The sequence below is a fragment of the Camelus bactrianus genome, chromosome 2 (assembly GCF_048773025.1).
Source record: "Camelus bactrianus isolate YW-2024 breed Bactrian camel chromosome 2, ASM4877302v1, whole genome shotgun sequence".
NCBI lineage: Eukaryota > Metazoa > Chordata > Mammalia > Artiodactyla > Camelidae > Camelus > Camelus bactrianus.
The window spans coordinates 132280433-132302044 of record NC_133540.1 but is presented as its reverse complement, the minus strand read 5'-3'; the positions used below and the strand labels follow the sequence as shown (position 1 = coordinate 132302044).

At 55.6% G+C, this 21612-nt stretch overlaps 1 protein-coding gene across 2 annotated transcripts in view; it reads left to right on the top strand.

The window, feature by feature from the left end:
- Positions 1-21612, top strand: part of PPP2R2C (protein phosphatase 2 regulatory subunit Bgamma) — a 131131-nt gene that overhangs the window by 75446 nt on the left and 34073 nt on the right. For both annotated transcript variants that reach the window (XM_045508734.2, XM_074350640.1), the window contains exons 2-5: positions 1069-1166; positions 3244-3409; positions 6158-6270; positions 11518-11695. In XM_045508734.2, coding sequence (XP_045364690.2) covers positions 1069-1166; positions 3244-3409; positions 6158-6270; positions 11518-11695 — 555 coding nt within the window. The remainder of the gene's footprint in view (positions 1-1068; positions 1167-3243; positions 3410-6157; positions 6271-11517; positions 11696-21612) is intronic.

Sequence of the window (21612 nt, the reverse complement as noted above, 5' to 3'; positions counted from 1 at the left end):
GAAGAGGCGCAGGACCATGGCTTGTCTGCTGGCATCCCACAGGCCAAAGTGAATCACAGGGCGTGGTCCCCGGCCCCGGGTGGGAAGCAGTGCCGGGTGCCAGGTGCGGGTGCAGGAGAGGACTGAAGATTTGGGCTCCTGATGTGGCCTGTTTTGGGGGGCTGCAGGTCACTCAAGGCTTTGACACTCTGAGTATCCTCAGGGAACCCCTGGAGGGCTCCGAGGGGGCTCCTTCTGGCTGCTCTGTCTAGACCAGCTTGTGTCCAGGCTGGGAGAAATGGGGGAGATGCGATAGGAGGCTGTCACAGCCATCCAGGCAAGAGGAGGGAGAAGTGATTGGAATCTGGATGTATCTGGAAGGCTGGGCCAGTAGGGCTGGATGTGGAGAGTGAGAGGGAGACCCTAAGGTGGCCCCAAGGCTCAGGCCTGAGCCAGTGGGAGGAAGGAACTTCCATCACCCGAGACAGAGAAGAACGCAAAGGAGGGGACTTGGAGCAGAAACACCCCGTGACTTGGGAGGCGGACCATCAGCCTGGCGGTTACAAGGAGAGCACAGTGTGGGGTGGGCACCAGCTCAGGGGCCAGCTCAGTGTCCACCTGGGGCTGCCGAGAGGAGTGGTCAGGTCTGCGGTTTACCTGAAAGGAGAGCCGCTGTGTTAAAGGCTGACCAGAGATTTTGGTGACTACAGAGTCCAGGTCAGGGGTGCCAAGGGTCCTGTCCATGTGCAACTCGGTGGGGGGCAGGGAGGGGTAGAGTCGGCCTCTGTGGCCACCAGAGTCAGGCGGGTGAGTGTCAGATTTGCATCCCAGGCCCCTGATCTGCACACGAGGAAGCCCCCAAACTGCTTCTGGAAGGGAAGGAAAGACCCACCCACAGTCTCTGTCCCGCAGCCAGCTGGTGGGGGGTGGGGCGGGCGGTGGGACCCCTCGACAGTGCTCCCGGCCCCTCGGGCTTCTGCAGCCCAGCCCAGGGGTGTGGGGGCCCTGGGGACAGGCGGGAGCAGTTCTGTCCAGCTGCATGGTACTGGGTCCTAATGAGCCGTGCCTTCCTGTCTCCGTCCCCCACAGCCGATATCATCTCTACCGTCGAGTTCAACCACACTGGAGAGCTGCTGGCCACCGGCGACAAGGGTGGCCGGGTCGTCATCTTCCAGAGGGAACCGGAGGTGCGGCGGGGCCTGGTGGGAGGCAGCTACACTCAACCTGGGCTTTAACCCGCAGGGTGCTGCTCCGTACCCTACCATGGTGCCTGAGCTGGCATGCAGGGGTGGGACCCTGCAGGGCACATCTGGGGGAGATGTTCTGAGCCCCCTCTGCTGAGTGGATGTTTGGTGATTGCTCACTGCATCCTAGACCCCTGAGAAACAGACCCCCCACCCCAAGTAAACTGCCCTCTGCCTGGGTGAGCCGGGGCTGTCCCAGCCAGAGCAGGGTAAAGGGGGGATGGGCCCTTCTACACCTGTGGGTGGGCACTCTGGCCCGAGTGGGTGGTTTTGCTCGGTCCTGGCTTTGCCCCCGTCAGGTCTGTTGTCCTGCAGAATTCCCTATAAGATGAGAACAGCCTGGAACAGCTCCAGAGGCGCTGTTTCTGAACCACTGGAAGAACCTGGAGATTAAAAGGTCCTATTTGTTGAGCACCTACTATGTGTAGACAGCTTACTGCTCTCTCCACATGCTTTTCCCAGTCTTCATTGCCCAGTGCTGAGGGTACGGACCCACATCCCACTTACAGATACTCCCAGCTAGTGAGCAGAGACCAAGGAGTGAAACCAAAGCTGGATGCGCACTGCTGCTCGCACACCTCCCTGCCTCAGACATGGGCTGGGGTTAGATGCTGAAGATACGGGGGGTGGGGAGGAGCGGGGAGGGGTGGGGGAACGGGATGAGGAAGAGAAGGTGAAGAGAGGGCAGGAGGGAAGGATGAAGGAGGTGGGGGAAGCGGCAGAATCATCCCCCGCCTCCAGTTCCTCAGCGTGGTCCCCACAGCTGACACCCCCCGAGGTCTGACTTCCTGTGTTCGCGGCTGTAACCCCCTCACGACAACCCTAGTGGTGCTATAAATGCTGTTATCATCCTCAGTTTACATATGAGGAGACTAGAGCTCAGAGGGTTTGAAACGGCTTGCCGAGAACACAGAGCCAGAAAGCAGACAGTCCAAAACCGGGTTTTACCAAAGCCACGTCTTCTTTCAGTCAAAATGCACCAAAAAAAGTGAAATCAGTGGATGCGAGTTTCTCTGTTTTGAATTTTTCTCCTTTAATTTTTTTCCTTAAACCCTTAATTTTCCCATGGACCTTTGCCACAGCCAGTGTTTATGGGTAGAATTAGAGGGGAAAATATTGAAGAACTTTAAAGCTTTCCAAAAGTAAAACAGATACGGAAATACAGAAACAGATACTTTTGAAATTTTAACAGGAACTTGAAATTGTGCCTGGTCGACTGTCTGTGTTTTGCTCCAGGCAGTCATAGTCATAGTTTCTTGTTGTCACATAATCTTGAGTTGTCTGCTGGGCAGTGGTCCCTGGTGCCCGCGACGGACTCACCTCCTCACTATTTTGAGGGCTCCACCAGGAGGTTCTTATCACAACAAACTCAACTGCCTAAACCGGGATGGAACCCACTGAGGAAAGTCGGGGGGGGGGCAATATTCTATTCCAGTCTATCTGACGTGGCAGGGTGTTCTGCCCCAACGTTAAATCTTCTCCAAATGCATTCATTCCTCGAGTCAGGCCTGAGTTGGACCCAAGGAAGTGCAAGGAGGTCAGAGCCTCGGACTCAGTGCCAGACAGACCTCAGTGGAGTGAGTGGCAACATTTAGTGGACTTGTGGTCTTGGGGGTCGATTCATCTCTGAGCCTCCACTTGTTCATCTGTAAAATGGGGGGGAGTCATGCTCCCCATCACAGAGGGGCGTCAAGGATGGAACAAGAGGAGGCGTGAGAAGCACTTGGCTCGGTGTCCTGCACACAGTAGGTGCTCAGTAAATGGGAGCTGGCAGAGTTGCCCTTGTTCCTCCTTATTGGACTCTTACAAGGAGGTGACGGGGCTGGGCCATGGCTGCACAGCAAGGTATTAGCCACTTAAAAAGCAGAGAGTTCCTTTGGACCCTTGACTGGACGCCCAATCGCCATGGCTGTGTCGGGCCCTGTGAGGTTTAACCAGTCCGTCCCCGAGCCGGCTCCCGCCCCGCCCCGCCCCGCCCCGCGGTCCTGGAGCTCAGGCCGCTGGTCTGGTTTCCCTGCAGAGTAAGAATGCGCCGCACAGCCAGGGCGAGTATGACGTCTACAGCACTTTCCAGAGCCACGAGCCAGAGTTCGACTATCTCAAGAGCCTGGAGATAGAGGAGAAAATCAACAAGATCAAGTGGCTCCCGCAGCAGAATGCCGCCCACTCCCTGCTGTCCACCAACGGTGAGGCGGTGGGCGGTCTGAGGGTGTGCGTGCGTGCCCGTGTGCGCATGTGTGTGTGCGTGCACATGAGCATGTGTGCGCGCGCATGTGTTGTATGTGTGTGCACATGAGCATGTTGTGTGTGTGCACTGTATGCACGTGTGTGCATTTTACGCCCGTGTGTGCATGTGTTCATGTGCATGCACATGTGTGTGTGCATTGTACACGTCCGTGTACGTGTGTGCGCATGAGCGTGTGCACATTTGTGTGTTATAGCAATTTGTTATCAAATGCTATTTCTCACCTCACTCATGTGGTGAACATTTTCTAGGTCTTTTGAACGATAATATTTTGAGTAGCATGTCAGTTCCATGCGGTGAATGTGCTCGCCCAGCCTTTTCCTGTGGATGGACGCAGGCTTTTTCCCACTGCTGTAAATAGCAGCTCCTTGAACATCTCTGTGAATCCTTTTCTTTGGGGGTGGACGAAGGAGGCCAGGTCAGGGAACGCAGTGAGCACCTGGTGAACACTGACCTCTCCGTCCACACCCCCCAGACCACCCCAGCGTGGAGGGTCTCGCTGGATGGTGCAGGAGGCGCACTGGTTCAGGAGCCTGCCTGACCACTCTCCACCTGCCTCTAGGGGAGGGCACACACCCCCGCCAGGCCCCTGAGGAGGCTCCCAGCCAGACGGCGCTTCACTGTGGTCCACTTGGAGGGCAAGGCTCCTGGGCCATCTTGCCTCCACCAGCAGTGCGCCTGGGACCAGAGGCCCAGCTTCCCACGTTCACATCTCCCCACTAATCCTCCATCTCTCACCCCATCATCAAAGGTGCCTGGGGTGGGAAGAAGACAGGCCTGAATTCTGTCCCAGCCCGGGGACCTTGGGGAATGGCCTTGCTTCTCTGAGCCTCAGTTCCCTCACCTGTGCTCCCTCTGGGGTTACGATGAGGGTGGAGGGAGGTGGTGCCCACTCAATACCCCGTGACCAGCCAACACTGCTCCAGGGTGACTGAGCCTTAGGAGATGATGCCACTTGCCCTCCCCAGGGACTCAGACTCCTTAAGGCGGCCTTTACCACAACCCTGAAACTGATCACACTCAATCCCACTAGCCCACCTCTGTGCCCAAAGGCCAGCCTTCTCCACTCCCACCTGGCCAACCCCCACCTCCTCCCTTAAGCCTCCACTGGGTATCACCTCCCACTGAGGCTTCACTGATCTGTCAGCCAAGCCAGGTGTCCCTCCCTTGTGCATTCCCACCCCTCTTGACCCCAGGCTTGCCCTCAGGGGCTCCTGCCATTCAGGTTGGGTGCTTCTGTGCCAAGGACAGGATCTGTGTCCCCTTAGGGATGCCTGGCACAGGGTTAGGCTCAGGAAGCCCCTGTCTTGGAGCCAGAGGGGCCCTTCCCTGTGCTGGAACACAGGCAGTGAGAGGTGATGCCCCCGCCCCAAGGACAGGCCCCTGAGGGCAGAAGCTCTGACTGCGTTCACACCCTGGCCCTGCCACTTCCTCTTGTGAACTGTGCCATCTGGGCTGCCTCGTGGGGTTACTGAGAGGGTGAAGGAGACGGCTTAGAGCAGGGCGGGCACCTGAGCCTGTCACGCACTGCTTTCCTCTCCAGTCACCCCATAGGGAGCGTCGTTTGTGCTGCCTCTTTGGAGGAAAGGCCGCCTTGGGAATTCTCTAACACCCCCACCCACAAAGCTTCCTGCCCTCGGCTCTGAATCCCAGCGCCACCCTCTCCTGGTGGCCTGTCCCTGGGCACCTACCAAGTGTTTAATTGATGTCATTTTCTCCCCTTCCTTCTCACGAAGGTGGCAGTGTTTGTTTTGGCTGCTGTACTAGTCAGGGTTCTCTGGAGAAAAAGAGCTCATAGGATACGTGCGTGTGTGTGTGTGTGTGGACAGAGAGATGGCTGTAAACGTAGACACAGATGTATAGAGACAGAGGTTTATTTTAAGGCGTTGGGCCACGTGGCTGCAGGGCCTGGCAAGTCCACAACCTGCAGGGCGGGCTGGAGACCCAGGGAAGAGCTGATGCGGCAGTCGAGTCTGAAATGTCCGCTGGCCAAGCTCCCTCTTCCTTGGGGACCTCAGTCTTTTTTCCCTAAAACCCTCAACTGATTGGAGGAGGCCCACCCACATTCTGGAAGATAATCTGCTTTACTCTCTGGATTTAAATGTTAATCTCATCTAAAAAAATAGCTGCTGGGTAACATCCACACGTTTGACCAAATGTCTGGGGAGTGTGGCTTAGCCAGGTTGACACCCCAAATTAACCATTGCAGCCACTAAAGATTACTCTTTTGATGTTCTCAGTGGGATTCCAGAGAAGTGAGGACCCTGGAGAGCTAGCTGAGTTCTGGATGGACGGGGATGCGTCTCAGAAATAGGAAATGGGTTGCCTTCTTTTGTCTGCCAGCGAAGGCCTGAGCAAGCAGGCTGCTTCATTAGGACAGTCTTCGTGGAACTCCGGTGACAGGCTGATAACTGCCCGTGAAAGGGTCATATCCTTTGACCCGGCAGTTCTACCTTTGGGATCAACTGTGAGGAGACAGACATGAGGACAAATGCTCCATTTGCAGGGACGTTCGCTGCATCACTTGGCAGAAGGAGTGAGATTAGAAAGAACCTGCGTGTCCAGGAACAGGATGTGGGTTGGGTCAGCTGTGGATTGAGGCCCCCTCATCCAGTGGACGCGAGTGGGTGCTCGGTTCTCCGGGCTGGTGTTAATCACATGTCTTGTTCACTCTGTTTTGTATTTAAAGATAAAACCATCAAACTGTGGAAGATCACAGAGCGTGACAAGAGGCCCGAGGGTTACAACCTGAAGGATGAGGAGGGGAAACTCAAGGACCTGTCCACGGTGACGTCGCTGCAGGTAGGCTGTCGGACGCGGAGGAGTGAAGCCTGGAAGGGCCTGTGAGACGCGAACCAGTCGCTTCCCGAGCCTGAGCCTGAGCCAGGCTGCTTCCTTGCTGGGCGGCCGCGGTCATTCCCCTGCCCTGCACCTCGGTTTCCTCCCCAGCAAAGCAGAGGTGATCATCTCTTCCGGAAGTTGTGTGAGGGTGAGGCGAGGTGACGCGTGTCCGTGAAGTCCTTTTCTGCTACACCCAAGGCTGGAGCGCGTATCTTCTAACCCCTGTTGTACAAAGAGGGAACTGAGGCCCAGTGACTCACCCAGAGCGGCTCAGCTGAGGGAGTGGCAGAGCCAGGAGAGCCTGAGAGCAGAGCTTTGTGTGTTCCAAGTGCTTTGCTGAGGGGCAGAGGGATGGCTGGAACTTGGGATTCTTGCAGCCTTTACAAAGGCTCAGCTGCAAAGATTGCTGTTGATTTGAGAGACAGGTCAGAAAGCAGAGCCGAGCGAAGGCCAGCTTCTGCCCCCAGCACGATTCAAAGCAAAAGGACTCACCTTTCTTCCAGCAGAGAGGCTGTGAGACATGAGAGCTCTGGAGTCACAGGACCTGGGTTTAAATCCTGCCCCTGCCGCTTCCTGGTGGTGTGGCCCTGGGCAGGGCTCCCAGCCTCCACAAGCCTCTGATTCCTCCTCTGGAACAAGAATGAACACTTCCTGGCAAGCGAGGGTCTCCCAAGCATTCTGGCTATAAAAACCCATTGGTCCTCAGCAAAATCCTTTTAAGTGGGTGCGTGATTATCATCCCCAATTTACAGATGAAGAAACCGAGAGCTCGATCCAACCCAGGGAAGTCTGCCCCAGAGTCTGCACCCCAGTCTCCTCCATAAAGTGGAAATGAGGTCTCTGCCTCCCAGGGGAGCTGCAGGGATGGTTAGTGGCACCCTGGAAGCGCACTGAGGCCACCTTGTCTGTCCCTGGCTTCCAGAACCTTGCCTGGAACAGGGCAGGGTGGGGGGTGCTTTCAGCCCCCCACGTGTTTGCTGGAGGTGAGGACAGGCGGATGCATCCATTCAGCACACGCTTACTGAGCACCTGCTGTGCCCCTGGCCCTGGTCTAGGCACCGAGAGGCTACAGTGAATGCAGAGCCCAGGGCGGACCTGGTGTAAGCCCGGGACAGGCCCTGCTCAGAGAGGGGCCTCAGCCTCCCGTGAAGGAGCCTTAGGAGGCGACTGGTCTCTTCGGCTCCAGTTTCCACATTCCAGCCAATCTGAAAGGGCCGGGTTCACGTCAGGGAAAGCTGTTCCCCGGGTCTGTGCCTTAGCTGTGTGTGTGTGCTGTCCGCTTCGGGGGTGGTACTAGTGCCTCTCCAGGCTCCGGGACTGCTCACAGATCCACCCACTGCCGGTCAGGTGGCCGTGGGCGTCTCCCTGCTCCATGCCTCAGTCTCCTCACCAGCAAACTGGAGACAACGGCTGGCTTTTTCTGCAACAGTTCAGCAGGCGCCCGCACTAAGCATCCAGCGAGTTGTCACACACATGAAGCGGTAATCAGTGGTGTTCCCAGAAGGAGGAGTAAGTGCTTAAACACATTGGTCCCTAAATGACTGGCAAATTGCACGAATAAATTCTGAGAACACATGGAAGCCAGTTAGCTTCGATGCTGAGTCACAGGAGTGATGGTGCCCCCCGCTTCACACACCCCCACCTGGAGCCCCAAGAACGTTTATGAGGGTTTCATTTGCTGGGAGGGATGCAATTATCACCTCCTGATTGGCCTGGCGTTTGCGGCAGAGCCAGTGGCCCGTGAGACTCCCGTTATTTCCCTCTCAGAGTCTGAGATTTTTCTCTGTATGTCACACACACATCCCAAGATGGCATTTAACTGTAAACTGAGGCTGGAGGGGAAGAAAATGAGAAAGAACATGGGAGCCTTGTCTTTTCCCCCATTTCACCCAAGCCTCCCCAACCCTGTGCAGTTTTCTACCTAATCTGTGCTGTGCTGTTCATGCTGGAGGCAGCTATTACATAGTGAAAACCTGCTCAGTGCCAGGCCCTGTGCTAGGTCTCTGGGGCCCAGAGCTGAGCAAGATCAGACTGAGTGCCTACCCCCCCAAAGTCTACCCAGCCCCCCAAGGAAGTAGACATGAAGTCACTCCTACCCTGGAGGTCAGCACTGTGACAAAGGGACACACAAAGAGACTGTTCTCTACTTTGTCTGTTTGGCGAACTCCTATTCAGCCTTTAAAACCCTATCAGCCTTCACCCTGTAAAGCCTTTTCTACATGAGCCAGATGAATCCTTATCCTTCTCTGCCCACTCTAGCCTTTGTATCCCGTCCTTCTCTGTCCTTAGTGTCATGTGTCTGTCCTCCTGCCCTGCACCTTGACTAGACTGTGCCTCCCAGAAGAGCTGGTGGAGGGAAAGATTTATTCATGAAACCTCCAAACCTTCAGGGCAGGCTTCTCCTCCCTCTTCCTCTCCTCTCTCTGTTTAATGGCTTTGAAGCATGGCCTGGAGTGGCAGTGAGTGGCTGGAGCACTGAGTGAACTATTCTGAGGCCACGGGGAAAACAGTGTTGCTGGAAGGAGAGGGAGGCAGCCTGAGATGCTGAGGCTTTGCTGGGCTTGGGACGCTCTCTGACCTCCAGGAGCAGGTGTGGTGAGAAGAAAGTCCAAGGATCCTTAGGGCAGGGGGTGGCTGCGCCCTGAGGGACAGGAAGGGACAGGAACTGCCTTAGACTGTCTCACACCTGGGGGCATGCGCTGGGCGGAGGGTCCCCTAGATGGGCCAGACACACCAACACTGACTCCTGGGCACACAGTCTGGAAGCACAGAGACTCTACACAAGGACCACCCAGAGCCAGACAGGCATGCGCACCGATGCACACACGTGCACGCACGGTCACACTCACCCACACTCGTGCATGCACACCGAGGCTCACACACTCACACGTGGTCACGCTCGGTGCCCCGGTACAGACAACCTCTGATAAGGTCTGCAGAGCTGCCTTTGTGCTTGCCCACCGCCCCCCCAGCAGCATCAAAGCCGTCACCTCCCATCTCAGCTGGCCCCCAGGGCACTCAAGACCAGCTCGTTCATCCCTTCACCTGAGGACCTCTCTGAGGACTCAGCCCTGGGCTGAGTACCAGAGATGCAGAGATGAACACGGAAAGACACGCCTCGCCCCCAACTGGTTCCCAGTCCACTGGGGAAACAAACCAAACAAACGACAACTCATGATGTGGACAGGGCTGTGATGAGGGACTTACAGGGCCAGGGAGCCCAGGGGAGCCCCGGGCCCAGCCTGAGAGTTGGGAGCGGGTGGGGGGAGGTCCCCTGGGAGAAGGAGGTTCTCTTAGATCCCACATCAGCCCGAGTCCAGCCCACACAGCCTGTTTCAATCTCTTCTCATACGCCACCTCCCGGTCGCCCTTTCAACCTGCTGCCCTGTTGCCCGGTCCCCTCGCCTGTTTTATTTTTCTCCTTAGCACCTACCGCTGCCTGAAACCACAGACACACACACACACACACACACACACACACACACACACACACTCGTGTGTCAGTGTATTGCTCCTCTCCCACTCGAGAGCAAGCAGTAGGACCCCGTCGCCTGCCCCCACCCAGTCCCGATCGGACTCAGGCAGGTCTACCTGGTGATGGCTGCCTGGGGCACAGGAGCCCCGCAGCCACCTGGCAGAGGGCTGGACTGCCTGTCACCAAAATCTGCCCTCCTTCCTCTCCAACCTCACTGCCTCTCTCCTTGGCACAGTTCCCATCGCCCCTGCACCATCCCCACCCAGTGCCCACCCTGTGCCCACCCCAGACACTGTGTGGCAGTGTGAGCCCTGGCCCAGCCACCTGTAGTCCCCTCCCCTCTGTACCAAGTGTTATTCCAGGAGCACTTGACTGTGGGATCCTCACAGAAGGACCCTGAGCAGGCACCAGCATTAGCCAGTTACAGATAAGGAAACTGAGTCCCAGGGAGGTGAAGCCCCTGTGGAGGTGACACTAGCAAGTGGCAGGGCAGGACTGAAGCTGCGGTCAGGTGTCAGGCCTGCACCTTTGCACCGTGATACCTCGGGGGCATCACACCTGGTTCTGGTTGGGGTCTGTCATTTCCTGACTCTGTGACTTAGGAAGTCAGGCTCGCCGTGGCATCCTGTCTTCTCATCGGTGACATGGGGGTGACCTGCCCCCATTTCCTACCCTCAACTCTGGGCCAGGCTTGGGAGAGATCGATGAGGCCATGTCTGTCTGTCTGTACCTTAGAGGACCCCACAGTTTACTGGAACGAGGAGTCCTGCCCAGCACACCCCGCAGAGCCTGCCGAGAGCCCCGATGGAGATGTGTGTGGCGTGCTGGGGGTGAACAGGGCTGTGACACCCCTACCAGGCAGGCTGCAGCTCTTTTAGGAGGAATTGAGGTTCACCAAGTGTCCCAGGGGGGTGAGTGTTCTGGGCAGGGGGCACGGACGGAAGCACAGTTGTGCTACCGGACGCTGTCTCCGGGGCTCTGCACACTAGCCCTCTGAGGTAGGAGTCGGACTAACCCCAGCAGCTGTAGGAAATGACCCCAGTGTTCCAGGCAGAGCGCACAGAAATGTAACCCTCACTGGCAGAACACGCCAGGTGGGCGTCCTGATGCACACACAGCTCTCCCGTGAGGGCACAGCCTCCTTCCACCCCGTGCCTCCGTCCCTGCAGCCTGGGTCCTCACCGTCCCACTGTGGACGGGGAAAGGGGCAGAGAAGGCACACCTGCCTCTTAACCACTTGGGCCTCCAAGTGCCAGGCCCCACTGTGCTCATGCCCCATCGGTCAGCTCAGTCATGTGGCCACACCCAGCTGCAAGGGCAGCTGGGAAATTCAGTCCCTGCCTGGGCAGCCACTTCCCCCAGATGAGGAGACACAAATGTTTGGTGGACAGTCTAACTCTGCCACAGTATCTTCTTCCATTTTAGAAATGAGGAAATTGGGGCACAGAGGGGTTCAGCCACTTATCCAAAGTCACACAGCAGGCTCAGAACAAATCCCAGGAGGCCAAGCAAAGAAGGCAGGTTTTTCTGCAGGGTTGGTGGTGATGGACACAGTGTGTGGCACTGCTTATTTCCGACACATGTGGGACAGACGCCCACTGCCCTCCTGGTATCTTGTTCTGATCGCGCAGCCCTGGGTGTTACTTACTGCAGCCGCCCTGCCAGTGGCCTGGCCCCCGCACTCCTCCCCCGTCACCTCTCACCCAGCTCTGACTACCTCTCCTGCTCTTCAGGTGCCCGTGCTGAAGCCCATGGACCTGATGGTGGAGGTGAGCCCACGGAGGGTCTTCGCCAATGGCCACACCTACCACATCAACTCCATCTCCGTCAACAGCGACTGCGAGACGTACATGTCCGCGGACGACCTGCGCATCAACCTCTGGCACCTGGCCATCACCGACCGGAGCTTCAGTATCCTTTCCTGCCACAGCCCCGCTGTCCGCTCTGCAGGCAGGGTGGCTCCCGGGTTGGGGCTCAGCTGGCCGGGTTGTAGGCCAGCTGGCCTGAGGGCTTCTGTGTTGTCTGACTTCTTCAGTGAGGTGCCTTCTGACTCACGGTGTGTGAATGACTTGGAATCATGGTGAGTTTATTTATGAAAACTTTAAAACCGTGGCTGCTGAGCATTACATTTGACCCTTCGCCTCCTCCGGGGTGGCCATGATCCTGTCATCAGGGGCCCCCACCGGGGACTGGGGAGGAGACGGAGTCCTGGGTGAGCCCTCCCGGACAGGGGATGGCCGATGGCCCTGAGACAGTCCACTGAGGGCTTCTCTAGACCCTCGTCCCTGGGTCCGAGGCAGGTGCATCAGTGTTTGACAGACAGCTTTGGGGTCTCCCCCTGGGCTTAGAGAGATAACTGGGGTGTCAGAAGCCCAGCTGGAGGGGGTCAAAGCGAAGGGCCCTGCTTGTGGCCCCCTGTTTCTGGACAAACTGGGACAATAGGATTATAGATTGACTTCAGCCCCCACCGACTGGTGAGAAAGAACTGTTGATACATGAACAAAGGCCTAGGGAGGGGTGGAGGCTTGGCCCCGCGGGGGCTGCAGTGGAGAGGGTCGGCAGGTTACCAAGGTGTCACTACCCTGCAGACTAGTAACAATAACAATGCACAGTGAGGCTCCACGCCTGATGTTACCGGGTGCTGGCGTGCACGCGCTTCATCCCCACAGCGCCCGTGGGAGGCAGTACTGTCATGATTCTCTTTTACGATGAGGAAGCCGAGTCGCGGAGAGAGCCCCAGTTAACTTGCTCAAAGCTCATGCAGCCAGTGGCCCTCCAGTCCTGAGTCCCCATTTCCAATCTTCCCACCAAACTGCCCTTCGTGAAGGATGCCACCCAGACAGTGGTGGAAAGAGATGGGAGGACCCTGAGAGCTGTCCCCGAGCATCCACTCGGCGCTGGGTGCTTTCAGCCCTGGGCACCAGGAATTGAGGTCACACGGCTCCCAGCACAGGGGCCGTGCTGCTCTGCTGCTGCCTCACAGGTCAGGAGCCGACTGTGTCCCTTGGAGCAGAGGCCACATTGGTGGGGAGGGAGTAAGGAAAGGAGGAGGGAGCCGGTCTGGGGTGTTCAGAGAAGAGAAGGAATGACAAATTGCTGAAAGCCAGGAAATGGCTGGAGACCAGGGCAGGGAAACCTTGGAACTGGGAGGACAGGAGCTGGGAGGGACTGAGAGCAAGTACCGATGTTCCCTGAGTCCAGCCAGAGGGTGAGTGGCAAACACCTGGGTTTCAGGGACAGTGAGAGTGGCTGGGAGTCTGCCTTTGCCACCTTAAGCTCTGTGACCTTGGCAAGTCACTGCACTCCTCTGAGCCCTTGTCTCCTCACCAACCCCTCCCCCACAGGACCGCAGCAGGACCGCAGCCTGTGTTCAGTGAGTCCCTCTGAGATGCACCAACCCCAAGCCTTGCTTAGAGTGTAAAGAAACATTAGCATCTGTCTCCTTCCCCCTTCCCAGTGCTCAGTGCTGGCAGGGTGGATGTGGATTGGGGTGGTCAGGAACGTTCCAGGAGGAGCTGGGGCTGGATCTACTTCAAGGGATGGAAGCTCAGTCTGGCTGGATGGAGAGAGCTGGGCTGGGCATCTGCCGGGCTGTTCGTCCATCCAGGCTGAAATCCCAGCAGGTCCCACCCCTGCTTAGGCACCAGTTAGTCAAGGGTCAGAACACCTCCCTCCACCTGGCTCAGGCAAAGCACACACATTTACTGACTTATGAAAGCAAAAGAGCTGCAGATACAGGTGGATCCAGGGGCTCAGTGTCCTCGGTTGGCTCTCTCTGCTTCTTGCTTCCACTCTCTGCTCTGGCTTCAGCCTCCACATGGCAGTGAGTTGACACCAGCAGTTCAGGCCCCACCCTCCCAGAATAAAGTACTAGAGAAAGGAGACCAGCTCTCTCTGAACTGTCCCCACGAGCACCCCACAAGCTCTAATTGGGCCTCAGGGGCACCCCTGCACCCATTACTGTGGGGGAGCAGTGTTCTGGTTGGTCAGGCCCTTCCCTGGTGCCGGAGGAGGTCCACTCCACCCCCCACTGAAGGTGCAAGGGGTGGTCTCAGGAGAAAAAGGCACAGCCCAAGAGCTGGGGGCCCTCATTGGGGGGGGGGGGCACAGACAGGCGTTCTCTGCCGTGTCTGAGGCGCTGACCGGCTTCCAGCAGAATACAGTGAGGAGTCACACAGGAGCCCCAGGGCTGCAAATGGGGCAGGTGTGGGACTCACTAGACGGCGGCTGGCCGGCCTCAGCTTCCCTCACAGCACTCTACAGTTTGCAGAGCAGCTTCCCATTGTCAACTGAAAAACAATGCACAACCTAGAAGTTGAGAATTACATTTTTTCGGCAGACTTCCTGAGGATTTCAAGCCCCAGGAAGCAGCTGCTAAGAGCGCTCTGAGGGGCTACTCCGAAGAGGTAAGGGAGGAGCCAGGATACGTAGGAGTTTTACAACAAAAACCAGGTAGTTAGAACATCAAAAGATTACTGTTAATTAAAGAAAACCAGGCATCTCAAGTTAATAAATTTAGCGCTTTTCTGTGTGTGGGAAGATGCAAGAGTCTGGGCTCTTTGGAACCGTTCCTTTGATGTGCGCCTCAGCTGTCCGGGGCCGGTGTCCTGTTCTTTCCCATCCTGAGTCCCCTGGGCTGAGGGCTTGGCCACGGGCAGTCTGTCTCCATCCTGAGCTCCCTCAGGGCTCGCCGTGGGGTGGGAAGCGGCGGCTGCAGTGGCTTGATGGCTGCGACATCCTTTGTTTACTGATGCGGCAGGCAACAGTTTTCATCCACACTGTTCACAGTCTCCCTTGGTGCTCCCGACGGCACGAAAGCAAAGCAGCAGTAATGGTACCATTACCCCATTTTGCAGATGAGGAAACGCAGGCTCAGGAGACGGGTGGGCCCGAGGTCCCTGGCAGCAGCAGAGCTGGGGCTCCTGTTCAGGCCTCTGAGGCCTGGCCCTGCCCTCGGGCTGCAGCCTTGGAACAGTGGCTACCACCACCCCGGAGCCCCAGTTTCCTTATCCTAGGACCAGGATGCAGACGGTAACCCCGGCCGATTTATCTCCCTGGGCTGTTTTGAGGATTCAGTGACACCGAGAATGCCGGGGCCCTTTAAAAACCACGGCCCTGCAGCTGTGTAAGGGGTTATGTTTCATTTCATTCAACCATCAGTTCCCGGTGCCTCTTTTGTGTTCAGCCCTGGGGACACAGGGATGAATGAAAGAAACTCAGCTTCTTCCTCAAGGGCCTAAAGGGCCACCCGGGGACACAGCCCTGACCGGGGTGGTGTCAGGGATGTGATCCTTGCTGTAACCCAGGTCTGCACACACTGTCTGGGCTACCAGGGAGGACTGAGCAGGAAGCAGGTTAGGACTTGCCCGGTGGTTTTGTTGCAGGAAAGTAGGGCTCAAGAGGATGGTCGTGTCCCAGGTCTCGGGTGAGTCAAGTGAGGGTCCTTGGCTTTGAGCAGGGAAGAATTCAGGAGCGAACGACAGTGAAGTGACAGCAGGTTTATCCAGGGAGACACGCACTCCACAGATGGGGTGCGGGCTGTCTCAGAGGGCCAGAGAGGCAGCCCCGAGGCGTGAGGTCGTTAGTTTCTATGGGCTGGGTGATTTCATAGGCTAACAAGTGGGAGGATTACTCCAACTATTTTAGGGAAGTGGCGGGGATTTTTAGGAATTGGGCCACTGCCCGCTTTTTGGTGTTTTATGGCCATCCTCGAACTGTCATGGCGCCTGTGGGGGGCCCACTTAGCAGCTAATGTATTACAATGAGCCTATGATGAAGCGCAAGGTCTCCTGGGAGTGGAATCTTCTGTCATCTTGGGCCTAGTTGTTCTAACCAGTATTTGTCCCATCCTCAATGGCTATGTCATTCTTTTAATGGTTGTGCCCTGCCCCCTTCCCTCCTGTCTCAGGGCTGTGGGTGGACTGGATTCCAGAAGACAAGTCTGGAAGCCAGGAGACCGAGTAGATCCAGGGAGAGATGGAGATGGGTAAGGCGGAGTATAGCCATGGGCAAGAGGCTGAGAGGTAGATTGACAGTTAAAATATAGACTTTGTAGATAGATATGGGGCTATACCATAGCTGTCTTTTGGACATGGGTGGCCACAGGACATTGGAACAGGTTAGCTGTGAATAAGAAAAGAGGACTGATCCATCCCAGGACTATAGGCAGTCCTGCCCAGTCATTACTGTAGCTTCTCCTTCTGGCCCCATCTTAAACACACAGAGTGTGCCCTGTCCAACGGTGTGCTTGAGAGCACACCATTCACCAGTAGATTTATTGAGCACCTGCTGTGTGCCGGGCCCTGTGCCCAGTGCTTGAATTAGATAGACAAAGACCCATGCCCTCCTGGAACGGACATATAATGTAATGATGATAAACCATTAATATAGTAAACAAGTAAAATGTCCAGCGTGTGAGCAGGTGATACGTGCTGCGGGGAATGCGTGGGACCAGTGAGCATGCTGGGCTGAGTTTTTCTCCAGCCACGATTCGCCAACCGGCTGCAGGTGCAGAGCGGGTGGAAAGGGAGCCAGGGTGGTGGGTTGGCCCAGTGAAGGTGCAGACTTCTGGTCGGCTAGTGGCGTATGCAAGGGAGTGAAAACAATGGTTGGCCCCAGAATCTAAGCCAGGCAGGGAGGTGAGGGCTAGTGACAAGAGGGAGCATCAGTGGATGAGGAGGTCCCTGTGGGAACCCAGAGGGGCTTCCCTGGTTGCAGATCTTGCCACGTATTCTGTTAAACCCTGTCTGTAGCCTCTAATTTTGTGGAAAGGAATTGGTAGTTGATCAAAATATACAACATCTTGGCCCTTAGAGACAGGTGAGGTGTGCCTTACAAAATACTGGAGACGCGGGGGCCAGGCTCAAGGCAGCCCTGCCTGTAGAACCCAAGTAGCACTTAGGCAGGCAGGAGGAGCTGAGTGGCATCTCCAGGGTGTGTGGGGCCCTGGAAACCTCCCCCAATTAGATGAGTTCATCAGGGAACGTGCTGCCTGAGGCGCTCCCCACGGCCTGCTGCTGCTTGGCCACCAGAGTGACAAGACACTGGGGCCCAGAGCAGAGAGACCTGGCGCTGTCCCACACGTCCAGCCTCCTCTGGCCGGGAAGGTGTCGGCACTGAGTTGCAGGTGCAATGATGGGTCTGATAGCAGCTGAGTAATTAGAAAAGGCGTTTCATTTCCAACGTGGGAGGAGGCCAGAGAGGCGGCTGTGACCCCACGCCGAGCTGGGGAATTGCTTTGAATTTGGAAACACCTTTTGAGCAAGGACCTCCCGGGGGATTCTGGACCTGGGGGCTCACATTCCTTTAACTCTTGCTCTTCGGTATCTTGATTTGTCCTGATGCTGCTGTTCAGTCCTCAAAGCCACTGAGAGTGTATTGCTGTGTTACCATCTCGTGTCCAACTAGTAACACTTTCTACTTAAGCAAAATTGATCTTTAGCAAAAGTTTTAAAGGAAAGAAAAACTTTTTAATAAAGAAGAAAAACAAGCATTGCTTTGACCAGTAAGAACAGTAACAAAGCTGACTCCGAGGGCCGTTCCTCTTCTAGTTCCAGAACTGGCTGCTCTGAACAGAGGGAGGGGAGCCTGGCACTTCCTGAGCCCCTGCACTGTGCCGGGCACATACACTATGCTGGGCTTGCATCCACCACCAGGGTTCCCAGCCTCCTTCCCCTCCTTCACCCACAAAATGCAAAGAGGTGCCAAGCCCTTTCCATTCTCCCCCTGTTGGCCCTGGAATCATGCCCTCCCCTCCTCCTCATCAAAGGCCCAGCTCAGGTCGCCCCTTACTTGCCAGGACTGTTGTCTGCATCCCACCTTGTCCAGCCAGCTGGCCCCCCACTGGGCTGCTAGAGAGGCTCAGTGGAGCTCTGGTCTGACCACACCAGTCCCCTGTGTGAAGTTCTCAGTGGGTCCCCGTCAGCTTCTGGAGAACGTCTGAATCCCCAGCAGTGCCCTGCAGCTCTTGGTGACCGGCCCACCTCCCCGGGGTCCTGTGCATCAGATTTGCCCACACCTTCAGGCTGTTGGGTTTTCCTTCATGTTACCAGGGGTGGGAGCAGTGCTCTGCCTTCCGCTGACCCTTCTCCAGACCATCCTCTCTCCCTCTTGTAGGCTGGCTGGCTTCTGTTTGCCCACAAGCATCCCTCACAGCCCCCTTGGCCCGGTCACCCCGGCTCTGTCCACTCTGCGCTCCTCCCAGTCTGCTCGAGCCCCTCTGGGCCCACACTCCCTGGTCACACTGGGCTCTTGTCATCTGTTAGTGTGACCCCCTCCAGCCCGCATTTTCTGGTGAAATCCTGGAGATTAGGACCCCCATCTGAGCTCTCTGTGTCCCCACACATGATGGAGGCCTGGTGCATCGTAGGTGGTTATGAATGGTTGTAGATGGCGACTTTGGAGGGAGGAAGTTCACGTTTCCATCTGCTCTTTGGATACAGATGCCTCCTTGTAAATCTAGGCTGCAGGGTGGGGGCTCCAAGACCCCTGACGCTACAGAGAAGCCATCTGGGCTCTGGCGTCGGGCAGAATTGTGCCCAGATTCATTGCTTTACCTCCTTTGTCGTCAATTTGCATGATTGTAAAATGGGCCAAATTCCTTATCATACGGATATTTGTAAGGAATGAAGGAATCATTCGCATACAGGGGTTGTCAGTTGGCCAGTATTATTTTCCCTCTTAGACGACAGCCCCTCAAATACTGAAGGCTGTTTTTCATGAAATCCCTGCGTTTTCTCTGATCTTTGAAGCCCTTTTTCCCCAGTGCCATCTCCATATCTGTTTAAACAACCTCTCACGCTCTTTAATACCAACATTTTGAGACTGTTAGGCAGTGCTGGGAGGTTTTTCTTGAGTTTGAAGCATCTTAAAGGTAACAGATTGCACAGGAGGCCTCAGCTGATGGACCTCTGCTTTATTTTTAGCACCCGGAGAATTGTAAAGATAGTTCAATTGATTTTTCTCCCTCTGAGCGATTTCTCAGGGTGGAAGCTGGCATCACACCAAGCCTCCGTCTGGAACAAATATCTAATTCTCATTTACGTAGCAGGTGCTGAAGCTCGGCAGGATGGTGAAGCAGCTCCAAACCTTGGTCAGCACTGCTGGGCTTGTTCTCCACACAGAGAGCCACGGAGGGGACTGATCCAGGCTCTGTGCTGAGCAAAACCCTAGAGCCTGAGGGCCAGCCCTGCCTCTGAGAGTCACTCAGGCTTTCTGAGCCTCGCTTTTCTCATTCATGCAGTGGGGGGTACCTCCTGCGCTGGGAGTTGTGGGGGCAGAACGGCCAGTGAGAACAGGGCCCGATGCACTGTAGACACGACCCACTCCAGCCTGTGACCACTGTCAGGCATCATACAGGTTGACTCTTTTCATCCTCCCACGGAGAGGAAAAATGGAGTGCATCTGCTCAGAAGTGCTCCAAGTCCGAATCCCCAAAATCATGTGGCTAAACCATCACCAACGCCACTGCTTTGAGGGCTCAGCATGGTGGGGAAGTTGGTGGGTCAGCCTCCACCACCTCCGAGGGCTCCGTGTGCTGTCCGTGGTGCTGACCCCACCCAGCGCATAGTGCTTCCCCATCTCCATTCTCACCACTTCCCACACCACCGTCGCCTCTTACCGAGCACTTGCTCCGCCAGACAGCGTTCTATCGCAGGGAACATACTGACCTATTTAATCCTCCTGACATCACAGCGGAGTAGGCATGATAACATCCCCCCTCAACAGGGGAAGAACCTAAGCCACAGAACGCTTAAGTAATCTACCCAGAGTCACCCAGCTAGCAAGTGGGTGTGATTCAGACTTGCAGCATCTGGACGCAGAACCCTTGCACGTCACTGTCACGCCCCACCACCTCTCAGTCATGATAGTAACAACTTCCACGACAGCCACTGTCGTTGCTCATTTATTGCAGGTGCTGGGCTGAATGCACTGCACTTGCTGCATTTAACCCTCCCAGCAGCTCGTGTCGGTGGGCTGTCATTCCCTCCATTTTGCAGATGTGGGGACAAGCTCTGAAAAGTGGATGCTGTTGCCTGTGGGCCCCTCCTAGCCCTGGTCGATCAGATTGCCCGTCCAACCCCATCCATGCAATAATGTTTCTGGCTCTTGTTTTAGATCCTAAGGGAAAGCAGGTGCTGTTTGCACTGTTGCAGGACAGAGTAGGGATTGATTCATAACATGGGTGGCCAGATGCATGGGCTTTGGCAACTGTATGATGTTTCTAACATTTCTTCTAGGTGTTAGGGACATGTGACTCTTTGGTGCTTCCTGTCCCTTCCTGACAGGCCTCCATGGCACTTCTCTAACACCCTCCTGATTAAACCCCCTGGATTCCAGGCCAAAGTCCTGTCACCCACCCTCTCTCTCTCCCTCTTGGGGCTCCAGCAGCCTGCCCTCTCACAACTCCTCAGCCTTACACTTCCTCCAGCCTGGCTCCCTTCCTGGATAACTCTTCCACCCTCAGCTTAATGCCTTTGCCTCAGAGGACACTTCCCTGACTCTCCAGACAAGCTCAGCACTTTGTTATAAACCCCGTCGCATGCCCCCTGTATGTCTCCTGGAGCATCAATCGTGGGGCTAATATCTGGTTTCAGTGCTGGGCTAGGAGCCTGACAAGTTAGGACAGGGTCTGATTTTCCCTTTCTTGGTGCCATGAGAAGGTAGCCAGCTGGCTATACATCCCAGCTCTGTCCCCCTTGAGTTCTCCCTCCCAACTCTAGGTTGGGTGCAAACCCAAGCATGCGATCCAACACAAACCCTCACTGTCCTTCCAGGGTAAGACAAACATTACACCTTTTACAACCTGCTTGATTTCGTGGTTTGTTTTTTTTTTTTTCAGAGGAGTAGAAATGCTCTGATTCTTATTTAACTAATTTTGTTGCTGAAAGTACCAGCCACCTGCTAGGGTCTTTGACTTATGTAAATTCATTAAATCTTCATTACAGCCCTGCAAAGCAGATGGTACCCACTCATTCTACAGATAAGAAAAGCAGGGCACAGAGAGGTTGAGTTTTCCAGAGGTCACACAGCTGTTACTCAGTGGACCTGGACTATCAACCTCTGGTTTTTGTGCAAACAGTGCGTTCTTGCTTGTTTAAGCGTCTGGGAATCACATAAGCTGGCTTGTGGTGGAGGTGTGCAGATGGGCTCACCGCACAGAGAAACATCACACACTCGAAAGCTTCTGTGTGCTTGTACAGCGGGTGGTTACTAGAAATAGCCCCTTTCCCACAGCACCGTGTGGCCCCAGCTGTCTGATCCTGCTCTCTGAGTGGGATTGCACCATCCTAGTTAATAAGGTTCCGAGCAGAGAAGGGAAGGATGCTGTTACGGACTGAATTTTGTCTGCCCCAAATTTGTATGTTGAAGCCCTAACCTCCAGCACCTCAGAAAGTGACTGTATTTGGAGTTAAGGTCTTTAAAGAGGTGATTAAGGTGAAATGAGGTCATGAGGGTGGGTCCCAATCCAGTATGACTGGTGTCCTTATGAGAAGAGGGATTAGGACCCAGACACACACAGAAGGATGACCACGTGAGGACGCAGTGAGAAGAGAGCTGCAAGCCATGGGGAGAAGCCTCAAAAGGAACCAACCCTGCTGACACTTTGATCTTGGACTTCCAGCCTCCAGGACTGTGAGAAAAGAGTTTTCTTCTGTTTAAGCCACCCAACTGTGGTATTTCATTTTGGTGGCCCAAACAAACTGATACCGAGGCACAAGTTGCCAGGAACCTCCTGTAGGATCTGACCCGGTTTGGCCAGAGTGCTCACAGCTCATTTTTGTAGCCAGGTCATCCTTTAAAGAAAATCTGCTGGGTAAAAGCAGCTT